Raw genomic sequence first — 12,109 nt, 5'->3', positions numbered from 1 at the left:
AAACAGCGACAGCAACAACAAAACACCCTCTTATTTCCATGTCATGAATTTATTTCAATTAACATCATTTCATATGGTCATGTCCTCATAGCTATTGTGCTATTGTGCTGTTGTGATCCTCTAGGATTATCCTAGCCATATACTAATTATTACAAATGAGGGAAACCATGGAGCCTATGTTTCTTTGGGTCTGGCTTACTTCATTTAATATGATTTTTTCCAAGTCTCTCCATTTCCTAACAAATGGGGCAATGTCATTCTTTCTGATGGAGGCATAGAATTCCATTGTGTATATATACCACATTTTCTTGATCCATTCATCTACTGAGGGGCATCTGCATTTATTCCATATCTTAACTATGGTAAATAATGCTACAATGAACATGATTGTGCTGGTGTCATTACTGCAGGCTGATTTGTGGTCATTTGGGTAAATGTCCAGAAATAGGATCTTTGTCAAGATTTGGGAAGCTCAGTGAATAAACTTTATTTTATTGATTATATTTTCTGTGCTTGTAGCCTTTTGCACTGCTCCTCCTTTTTCTGTATCCATTTGAAAGTTTGGTCTTTTAAACAGTATCCCAGATATTTCTAGATGCTGGTGGCTCATGCTTGTAATCCTAGCTTTTCAGGAGGCTAAAAGCTGAGAATCTTGGTTCAAAGACAGCTCAGGCTGTTAATCACTCAGAGCTGTGGCTCTAAGTGTTAGGGTGTTAGCCTTGCACAAGGACAGTGTCCAGGCTCTGAGTTCAAGCTCCACAACTGACAAAAAACAAAACAAAACAAAACCAGAAAACAACAAAAAAAAACCCCTCCAAAACAAAAGCAAGGAATTTATCGTTGTGAATTCTTGTGGTTATTGTCATAGCTATTAGTATACACTTTTCTTAAACTTCACAGTGATATTTAAAAACAGGACGGAATACTTAGAAAAATACTGTTTAATAAAATATACTTTTATATATAGACATCTCAATGTAAAAGCAAGTTATTTATGAATTGATAATTAGAATTTTCTTAAGGAAATATATATATGTGTGTGTGTGTTTTCAACCTTGAGGTTTATAAACACAAGGAAAGGGTATATGCAGAACTGAATGTGATTTTTGTGTTTCCATAACTGAAGCAAAATTTCATTAACCTTCCCCTCGAGTCCCTTAGGATATTTTTTAGCCTAATGCCTTCTTCAGATATAGTCGGAATATATTTTTATATTGTCAGGTAAGATTGAGCTTTGGAGGGTCACAAGTCATTGTGACACCTAAGATGTTTTTAACTTCCCCCATAAATCAGTTTTCATCTTCTTTGGAATTTTATCATGCCTTCATTGAAATGAACAAAGACAGCATAGGCTTTGAAAAAATATGTCTTATTGTTTTACCTTCTGGGCCAGATATGTGGGAAAATCCCCACACTTCTGAGAAAAGCTTACAATAATAAGCACAAATGGCAGTATAGCTTTCTTAAAGCTCTTGCAATATATTTTAATCCTGGAAAGATTTTTTGGGAAGTTATATTTTCAGTCTTTTCACCAACTATAGGAGGAATCTATACCCTAGTGCACTCTCTCCAAAATTTGTTGTTTAAAGTTTACATATGAATAATCTGAATCAGGTTGATATGAATTTAATCTCTGAAAGAATCTGCTATTTTTCAATGTGGATAATTTGGAAAATATAGATATTATTAAAGAGAAACAAGACAAGATCATCTGTAATATAATATCAGTGGACAGTATGCATACCATTAACATACTGGGTTATTTTCTATGTGTGTAACAATATAGGATTTGAACTCAGGGCCTCTGCTCTTTTAAAAACTGGAATAGCCACTTATGTTCTTGTGTTAATATCATAATGTATTGTGTTAATATCATATGTATTGCTGTAGTATTTATACATACATGTGTTTATATATATACAATACTTATATACAATGTTTCATAACATTCCTGCCTTTCTTTCTTCCTTTCTTTCCTCCTCCATTTTTTTTTTGGCTTGGTCCTGGGCTTGACTTCAGGGCCTGGATGCTGTCTCTAAGCTTTTGAACTCAAGGCTAGTGCTCTACCATATAAGCCATATCTCCATTTCTGGACTTTTAGTATCTCCAGTTAACTAACTGGAGATAAGAGTCTCATGGACTTGTCTACCTTGGCTGACTTCAAACCTGATTTTCAGAGCTCAGCCCCTCTGAGTAGCTAGGATTAGAGGCACAGCCATTGACACCCAAGTGCCTTTAAAATTTTTATTGTCATCATTGGATATCACTCTAATAGCTATAAATATTGGTAAATGTGTATGTAGCATCCTCTTTTTAGACAGGTAATATTCTTCAGACTTCTTACCATGACAAAATTGTTTCCATGGATCCCAGTACAACTACCTTAAGAAATATTTTTTCTGATTCAAGAAATTGGGAGGGGTAAGTGGGAGAAAATGAGGGATATGGTAACAGTATTTAAAAACAAATGTACTCATTACCTTACTTATGTAACTGTAACCCCCTGCTTTTCAATAAAGGTTAAAAAAAAGAAATAAGGTTTCTGAATAAAAAAATATGCACACTAACTGAATTTATAAATGTTGCCAAATTTTGCTTCAGAAACCTTATTCACAAAAATCAGTATTTCTAAAGTTTTGCTTTTTTTGGGGGGGGCACTTGTGGGGCTTACGTTCAAAGCTTGGACACTGTCCCTGAGCTTTTGTGCTGAAAGCTGGCTCTCTATCACTTGAAGCCATAGCACCACTTTCATAACTGGTTCTTTTTGTTACCTGTCTTAATCTTATTTAATACACCTCTATAAAGACATTTATTACACTGAAACTTTTGCATTATTGGCCGACTTGCCATTTCCTCTGGTATAAATTATCCCTCATTGTATTGCCACCCAGTAATCTCATTTTTGAAAAAAAAGCTAACTTTTTTTTTTTTAATTTGGAGCACTCTGAAAAATTGGCAAGTGCCTAGGCAGTTCACTTTGTAGGAGCGAATAGTATTCTGGTCCCTTTTGATGTCACCAGTCATCCAGGACTTCATCATCTCTCCCTCTGTTCAGTGAATGACTCCTACCTGGCTTTGAATCCCTGGGCTTCAAGGGAAGTGAGTGTGGTGATGGGAGGTGGACTGTAGTTGTGTCAAGTGTGAGCCAAGAATTCCCAGTGTGGCCTACTCAAGAAAAAGTGCAGCAACACCTCTGCTTTGTGTGCTTTGATTCCATCTCTGAAGGTATCTTGACTCTGTGTATTTGCTCCCCAGCAGGTTTGGAATCTAGTGAGTGCTTGCTCTCTGTTGCCAAGGTGGTGCTGTTTAGTAGGGTCCTTCACGGAGAAAGGGTGAATAAGCTTTCCTGACTCTCTCTAGAAGGACACTAACACCATTAATGATGGCAGAGTCCTCATAATCTCCTCCCACAGATCATACCTTTTACTGTTACATTGGGAGTTAAATTTCAACATATGTATTTTAGAAGAAGGTTTTTTTAAAAAAAAATTCAATATTCAGACCATAATAATAACTTTAAAAAAGATGAAATAAGGGCTGGGAAGGTGGCTTAGTGGTAGAGTGCTTGCCTTGAATGCATGAGGCCCTGGGTTTGATTCTTCAGCACTACATAAATAGAAAAAGCCAGAAGTGGCGCTGTGGCTCAAGTGGTAGAATGCTAGCCTTGAGCTAAACTGCTGAGGAACAGCACCCGAACCTAGAGTTCAAGCCTCATGACCGACAAAAAAAAAAAGAGAAAATGACTTTTTTGTTAAAAGAAAAAAAACCCATCTTGTTTCCATTTCCTGTTGTTCCATTTCGATAAAATAATGACTGATTTTTAACAAGACTTTTTTTTTCTTAAAAGATAACAAGAGATTTGATTTATAGCTTAAACAATAAGGTATAGTGTGGTATAGTTACTAGAATGACTTAAAGTTGACCAAATACTTTGAACATTCTTCATCTGTTGGTCACAGTTCATTGAGATGCATATTATCACATCTGTCATCTGTTTATTTAGAGGAGTAGGCTCAGTTAAATGTGGAACAAAAATAGAACAGAACCTCAACCTCAGCTGTAAGTAGAGATTAAAATATAAAGCTTAAAAAGCAATGATCCTTTCTTTTTCTTTTTCATGTTTTGTTAGTAATATATCAATAGCTTAAGGGAAGTGCTATTGCTTTTTCGTTCGAGGAACAGAAGCTCACTGAGTAAAATTCAAGATACTATGTCTTTGAGAGGCTTTATTTAAAATGACACTGGGCTTTGAATGGAAATCAAGTTAGCAACTACAAAGTGACACTTTATTTCTGTTTGTCCTAATGAGAATCTGGTCAGTCAATTTTCATTTCCTGTCAGGATTAATAACCCCTGCTTTCATTGTATTTGATGTCGGTATAATTTGTGGAGGGGAAGGGAAAAAACAAATAATTTAAATAGGGATACAGGTGGACCCATTGCAACAATGAGATGTACAAGTTGTTATGTCAAAAACAAACTTTACAACTTTGGCTGGTGGGGGAAGGATTGGGTGGTGGGAGGAAGATGGGAAGGGATGGGAAGGGGAAACAAAGGAGGAGGCTACAATGCTTGATAAGAAATGTATTCATTATCTTGCCCATGTAATTGTAACCCCTCTGTACAGTATTTTCACAATTAAAAAAAAATGAAAGACTAAAGTTCCCACGATTAGTTTTTAAGCCAGAAACAGCTTTCACAAAATCCTTGAATACTTTTCTTTTGAATTGTTGCCTCATCTGAAAAAATTTTACAATTGAATTCTCTAGTTTAAATTGTCAGCTATGTCAGAATCGAAGCTGGGGAACTTCTGATTTTTAGCCTTCCCTGAAAAAAGTATCCTTTACAGAGTTTGCCTACTGCCTTTTCCTGCTTCTTTGGATAACTGTGTATAGTTGGTTTATGATATGGGTCAAGGAGTGTTTGTAGACATGTGGCCTTTCCTCTCCAGCAGAGAAATACTAATCATATAATTGGCTTTCAAATTCCAATTAGAAGACTTTTTCTAAAGAAAAAGTGACTTATGATTAAAAGAAAAGCCACTGTTGTTTGAGAGGAAAGAGGTTTTTTTTTTTAATTGTAAAAGTTTTGTTTCTAGTTTTATAAAGGAGAACACATATGAAAGTACATGTTTATTTGTTGAGGGCAGGAAAGAGAGTTTGATGACATACTAAGGTTTGTCATGGTATGCATATAAAAACTCCATTTTAGGGGCTGGGAAGTTGGCTCAGTGGGAGAGTGTTTGCCTCGCATGCATGAGGCCCTGGGTTCCATTCCTCAGCACCATATAAGCAGAAAAATAAAGCTGGAAGTGGCACTGTGGTTCAAATGGTAGGGTGCTAGCCTTGAGCTGAAAAGCTGAGGGACAGTGTCCAGGACCAGAGTTCAGCCCCACGACTGACAAAAAACAAAACAAAAAAACCCCAACAAGTCCATTTTAAAGGAGGACTGAGGAGATTCTCATAGGGATTTAAATAGAGTAAAATGGGTAATTGTTAATAGTTTTAACAATGAGTATGATTTTATCTTAAATTATTTGTGAAAGTATTATATGAAAGCTGACAATAATTAATTAATCTTATTTTTCATTTGCCTCTTTTGTAGACATGGTATCAGGCAAAAATTCTATTACAAGAATTTTTTCTCTTTTGTTTCTTTGTTTTCATTTTTTAATGTACTGTGTGAAGTACATTTCTTTTATTTTTTTTCCTGTACTTTATCCCCTGTTGTTTGTTGTTTGTTTGTTTGGTTTTTGCCTTTTTATTGTAAGGATGCTGAACAGAGGGGTTACAGTTCCATGAGTAAGGCAATGAGTACATTACTGTGGATCATTGTTACCCCTTCCCTTGTTGTTCTCCCACTATCCCTTTCCTCCCCCACCTCCCACATCCCCTCCCTCCCCAAGTTGTAAAGTTCGTTTCCAATATACTGTCCTGTGGGTATCCTTGCTGCAACGGGTCATCCTGGGTCCTTGTTGCACCGTTTTGTTATTCCCCTTCCCCTCCCCAGATTAGACAAATGTTGGCAGGGCACCAAAATCAAGTACAGTGACATCAGGGGACATACCATAGAGGGAAGAACGTACAAAGGAAACAAAAAAAAAACGCCTAGTATGTTTAAAACAACAACAAAGACAGACCCCTGGTGTCCTTATCTTGGCATTCATTTCACTTAGCATCATCATATATGGACATACGTACATAGCTTTTGAGCTTTTCAGTCATATGATAAAAAATTATCCTATATGTATACTAATTATTCCAAATAAGGGAAACCATGAGACCCGAATTTCTTTGGGAATGGCTTACTTCACTTAATATGATTTTTTCCAAGTCTTTCCATTTCCTAACAAATGAGGGAGTGTCATTCTTTCTGATGGAAGCATAGAATCCCATTATATATATATGTAAATATGTATATATATATGTGGTATGTATGTATGTATACATATGCATATATGTATACCACATTTTATATATACATATATGCATACATACATACCACATTTTCTTGATTCATTCATCTTCTGAGGGGCATCTTAGCTATGGTGAAAAATGCTGTGACAAACATAGTTGTGGGGGTAGCTTTACTTTGGTCTTGTTTGTGATCATTTGGATAAACACCCAAAAATGGGATTGCTGGGTCATAGGGGAGCTCTATGTGGAGTCTTTTGAGGAACTCCATACTGCTTTCCAAAGTGGTTGAACAAGTTTACATTCCCACCAACAATGCAATAAGGTTCCCTTTTGACCCACATCCCCTCCAGCATCTGTTGTTATTAGAGTTCTTGATTATGGCTATTCTAACTGGGTTGAGGTGGAATCTTAATGTTGTTTTGATTCACATTTATTTTATGGCCAGAGAAGTTGAGCATTTCTTCATGTGTCTACTGGCCATTCTTATTTCCTCTTCAGAGAAGTTTCTTTTTAAGTCTTTAGTCCACTTGTTGATGGGGTGGTTGTTTCTTTGAGGATTTGTTTTTGGGGAATTTAATTTTTTGTGTTCTAAGTATATTTTAGGTTTGAGGTCCTTGTCTGTTGTATGGCTAGTGAAGGTCTTCTCCCAGTCTGGGCTTTCTATTGATCTTGCGAGCTATGTCCTTTGTCATGCAGAAGTGCTGCAATTTCATGCAATCCCATTTGTCCAACCTTTCTTTGATTTGATGTGTTTCTGGGTCTTTATTAAGAAAATTTCAGCCTGTGCCAAGGAACTCTAGAGTTTCTCCTATTTTTTCCTCTTCTATTTTTTTCAGTGTGTCTGCTTTTACTTTGAGGTCTTTGATCCATTTGGAGTTGATTCTGGTGCAGGGTGATATACAAGGATCTAGCCTTAGTTTTCTTCAGGTATTTAACCAATTTTGCCAGCACCATTTACTGAAGAGGTGGTTTTTATTTCATTCTATTGTTTTTAGCTCCCTTATCAAAGATTAGGCTATAGGTCTGCAGGTTCATTTCTGGGTCTTTGGTTCTGATACATAGCACTAATAGAAATGAAAATAGTTGATAAAAACACTTGGGAAAATAATTTTATGTATTTGATAAAATTGAAAATTTATGTATTATCAAGTAGGCCCACATGTGTTACACATTTGTAAAATGGTGATCAATTTGAGTTTATCCACATTCTTGCATCACTTCATAAGGTCAGATTTGAAAAACCAGTCTTTAAAAATCAAAATGAACTCCAAAGAGGTTTTCTCTGACCATAACCATTCACTACCTTTGACTGATAAACACTTAATAATAAATAATCCACTAGAAAACATTTTTGGACACCTCTTATGTAGAAAACTTCTATTAGATCTAGAGTTATTGGAAACAATAAGAAATGATTCCTATGAAGGGCCTGGGAAACTTTTCTGATATCTAAATAATAACTTTAAAATGAAAGTTAGGGCATTGTACTACAGTGGGTTAAGTACAGTTATAGAACTTCATACTAAGATTATGTGAGTCCAACAGAATGACCCAACTTTTGGAAGTAGGAATTAACCACCAACTCCTTTTTAAGCATAGAATTGTATTCTTAGTAGACGCTGGGATTTATCAATATGTTCACTAATTTTACTTTCTTATTTTACTAAAACACTATTTATATATAATCCCTTATTTTACTGACATATGTACTTAAAATTTTTATTGTTATAAAAAGGATGTATAAAGAGATTACAGTTATGTAAGTCAGATAATATATTTCTTTTTGGATAATGTTATCCCTTTCCTCTCTCCCTGTACTAATACATATTTTAAATAAATAAATAAATATGTTGGCTTTTGTCTAACAGTCAAAAATTTCAGATGTTTAAAGCAGTAAAATGGATGATTATTTCATGCAGATCCTGAGGCTTAGGAAGCTAAGAATGTTTTAGCCATGTGCTTTTGGCTTCTAGTCTCTCATGTGACTTGCAGTGAAGTCATCTGGGATTGCAGTCACATGAAGGCTGGGAGCTAGCTAAAGAAATCAGTGATGGAGGAAGGTAATAGGGAAAGCTAATTAAAACTAAATAGTGTAATAATAAGTAGGGTAATAAGAAATAGAGTAAAAATGAGAGCAAACACTGAGAGACGAGATCCAAAAGATACTACAGAATTCAAATCATAACAGAGCCCCGAGAACTAGGGCACAGAACTCGCCTTTCACTTTGAGGAAGATGGCTGAGCAAGGGACCGATGCCACTTTCCGTAGGGTATACAGATCACTCTACTGGCATTGACACATAGAGGGATACAGGGAAGAGTGGAAGCAGAGTCTCTTACACTATGAGTTCTCAGGTAGTTTAACGGCAGAGTGGGATGTAAAGCAAGTATGAAATGGAAACTATGAAGTGATATACATAAGTCTTTCTACATCAGTCTTTCAGCACAGATGTTCAAGTTCAAAGACCTGCAGAGAATGCTAGGTTACTGTCCCTTCAGCTTCCAGGCAGGGATGTTGAGGCCATGGAAGGGCCTGGGCTTAAAGGCCTTCAGCTATTTCTTACTAACCAGGAGGGTGAATCTATCTATCTATATCAATCAATTAATCAATCTATCTATCTATCTATCATCTGTCTCTCGATCTTTCCCTCTCTCTCTTTCTGCCTAGATTTATGAACTAAGAGTTCAGTTATTTATTTATTTTTTACCACTAGGATTAGCCTCCTCTCTTCAATTCTTTCTGAGGATCTTCTCTTATTCTCATCAGAAGAGCATCTGGCAGATACTGAAGAGTTATGACTAATTCACTTTTTGGCTATTTTTCTTACTACTCATGAAGGGCAAGTGAGAGAGGGTTTTTTTTTTGGCTTTCTTCTCTTCAGTCTAATCATTGTATAATTTGGGTTAGTGTTTAGAGTCATCATTCACTATCTTTAATTCTCCATTGACTATAAATCTTTACATTCTCTTTCTGGAAAGATGTTTCAAGTCAATTATTTTAAATTTGTTAAATAATTTCTATCTTTCAATTCTGGGCTGAAATCATGGAAATCTCTAACTCTCCCATAAATTTGTGAGGTGCTACACTGTGATGCAGTCAGCTTATTCTAGCTGCCAACAGGAGTATTTGTGTCCTGGATGAACACCAATCAGGACTTCGTTTCCCTTCCTTTCCTTTCTTTTCTTTTTCTTTCTTTTTTTCTAGAGAAGAGTTTTACCAGAATTCCATTGAAAGTAATTTCTTAATGTCTCTGTTTTACAACTGAGATTTAGTCTCAGGGAAGTAACTTCCTAATTATATTATTATGTCCTTCTTAATATTAATATACCTGAATCTTTAGAAGTGATAGACTTCCATTGGAGCCTCTTTGAATCTTATTGGATTTGGAGTGTACATGTTCTTTGCAAATTGAGCATGTTCTGACTTTGTTTTGAAAGTTTCAGGATCTGAAGCTGCAAGAGTTCTACTGCGAAGAAAACCCACTGTTCCGGAAGGAGCCAATCATTGCTGACCAACAGGAGGACCTGTGGAATCTCCTGGTGAAGACTTAGCTTATAAGCATGAGTGGGCAAACTAATGCCAAGGCTAAGATGTTCCTTTTTCTTTTGTAAATTGCTTCAGTGTTATTAGAAAGGTGGTGTACAGAGGGGTTAGAATTACTTACACAAATCCAGCAAGAGTACATTTCTTTTTGGACAATTGTCACCCCTTTCCTTGCTCTCCATGGCTTCAAATTTCAAGGTTTGTCTTTTAAAGTATTCTTACCAAACCAGAAAATGTTTAATGTAATCTTAGTCCGTTGGCAATATGGACCCTGCACATCATTTTGTGATTATGTGATTGCCAGAGTGACTACATACACATAAATCTGGATATTTTGTTAGATGAAGAGGAATTTATTTTTCACTCTAGCCTTCCAAGTATGATTTTAGTGTCGTCTAAAGATGTGTCTGATTTGTTCTTGTGATATCTTTATCTTCTGGATCTCCTTCTTTTGTGTGTCCTCACTCCTAATGAAGGAATGAATATGGTCTAAAATTCACACTTATTGTACTTAAAAGTGTTGATAAGCCAAGTGCTGGTGGCTCATGCCTGTAATGTTTAGCAATTCAAGAAACTGCAATATGAAGGATCACAGTTTGAAGACAGCCAGGGAAAATTCATTAACAACCAAAAAAAGCTGGAAGTAGAGCAGTGGCTCACGTGGTAGAACACTAGCTTTGAGCAAAAAAGCCCAGGGACAGCGCCCAGGCCTTAAATTCAAGCTCTAGTACCAGAGAGCATGTGCATGCACACACAAACACATATACAAAACATTGATGATATCATAAGGAATAGGAAACCATGATAGAGGATTCAATTTATAGTGGACGAGGAAGATTTCAGATCTTTTAACCTTAGAGTACAGCTCTCCACCATGAATTTGGACTTGTCAGATCCACCAGGCTATAGTTGAACATGCAAAAGTTTCATTTGACTTCCAGCTTTTACAGAGTTCAGCTTTTACAGAGTTCAAGTTTCATGACCAGAGTAAATAGCCACTTTCATTCAAAGGCTTAGTTTGTTTATAAATTTATTTTTAAAAACTAGCTGCATGATACTGCATCATTATGAAATCCAGAAGACACTGTAAAAGTAACTTATACAAGCTCATTTTGAGAATTTTTGGGGGGGAGGGGAATAGAACTTTTTAATGGAAATACTCAAAATTCTATTATGCTGAGATGGAATCATTCTTTCCTTTGACATTTATTCTTCTAGACCTTACTATGGATCTAGAGTGTGCTTTTAAAGGTGAAGTCAAACTCTGTACATTATTTTTTCTTCATCTGATCAGATGAAAAAACTAAAACGTTTTTTGATGAACACATGACATTGTTATGTGATAATATTTTAGTCATTTTTCTACTCTGAGGTATTTAGATGATCAATTTTAAGGCCTGTTTCCCCTTTATAGGTAGAGTTACCATGACCATACTAATAGTAACTTTCTTTTTTTAATAGTAAATTTTAATAGTAAATTTTTAATAGTAAATTTCTTTCTTTTTAAAGATTAGCTCTTTTCAAATTATCTTCTAGAAAATATTTCCATAAACAATTATTTTCTATTCTTGTGACCTAAATGTCTCATTTAACATTTAATTGTAAATAATTTAGAACACAATTATTTTAACTTATTTAATCTCTCCAGCTTATTTTTCTCCCATGTGAAACTTTTCAGAATAATACTACACTGGCTAACACTTGTTTTAACCTTATGTGTACCAAGCACTGTTCTAAACTCTTAAAAGGAATAAACAAATGTAGTCACTAATAAACTAGAAAGGTAAAAGTACCATCACAGTCCCTTTTTATAGACAGAGAAACAGAGACCCTGACAGGTTAAATAACTTGTTCAAAGTTGCAAAGATAGTATTGGTACAGAGATGCCAACTTGAACAATTGGGCTCCAAACCCCATGCCCACAGTGCTGTTTTAGCAGGGGTATCTAGGAGAGTGAAGGAAAGGGAGAGAAAGTTGTCTTGGATAGGAGGGGATCCTGGTTTGTGGAGGAGCCCCCATGAGCAGATAAACCAAAGTGTTAGCAGGCTTTCTGAAAAGCTTTAAGATCAAGAATGTTTCCAGCATTCAAGGTGTCAGAAGACTACTCTCTTTTATTTCAGAATTGTAGTGTCCAAACCTCCATATGGTT

General features: G+C 35.8%; 1 protein-coding gene across 1 annotated transcript in view; it reads left to right on the top strand.

The window, feature by feature from the left end:
• Lrrc69 (leucine rich repeat containing 69) overlaps positions 1-12,109 on the top strand; it is a 69,850-nt gene that overhangs the window by 38,783 nt on the left and 18,958 nt on the right. The window contains exon 6 of the mRNA XM_013012453.1: positions 9,855-9,956. Coding sequence (XP_012867907.1) covers positions 9,855-9,956 — 102 coding nt within the window. The remainder of the gene's footprint in view (positions 1-9,854; positions 9,957-12,109) is intronic.

This window comes from Dipodomys ordii, unplaced genomic scaffold, assembly GCF_000151885.1.
Source record: "Dipodomys ordii isolate 6190 unplaced genomic scaffold, Dord_2.0 Scaffold17, whole genome shotgun sequence".
In the NCBI taxonomy this organism is placed as follows: Eukaryota; Metazoa; Chordata; class Mammalia; order Rodentia; family Heteromyidae; genus Dipodomys; species Dipodomys ordii.
Note: the sequence above shows the minus strand (reverse complement) of the source record. Positions and strands in the feature narration are given on the sequence as shown.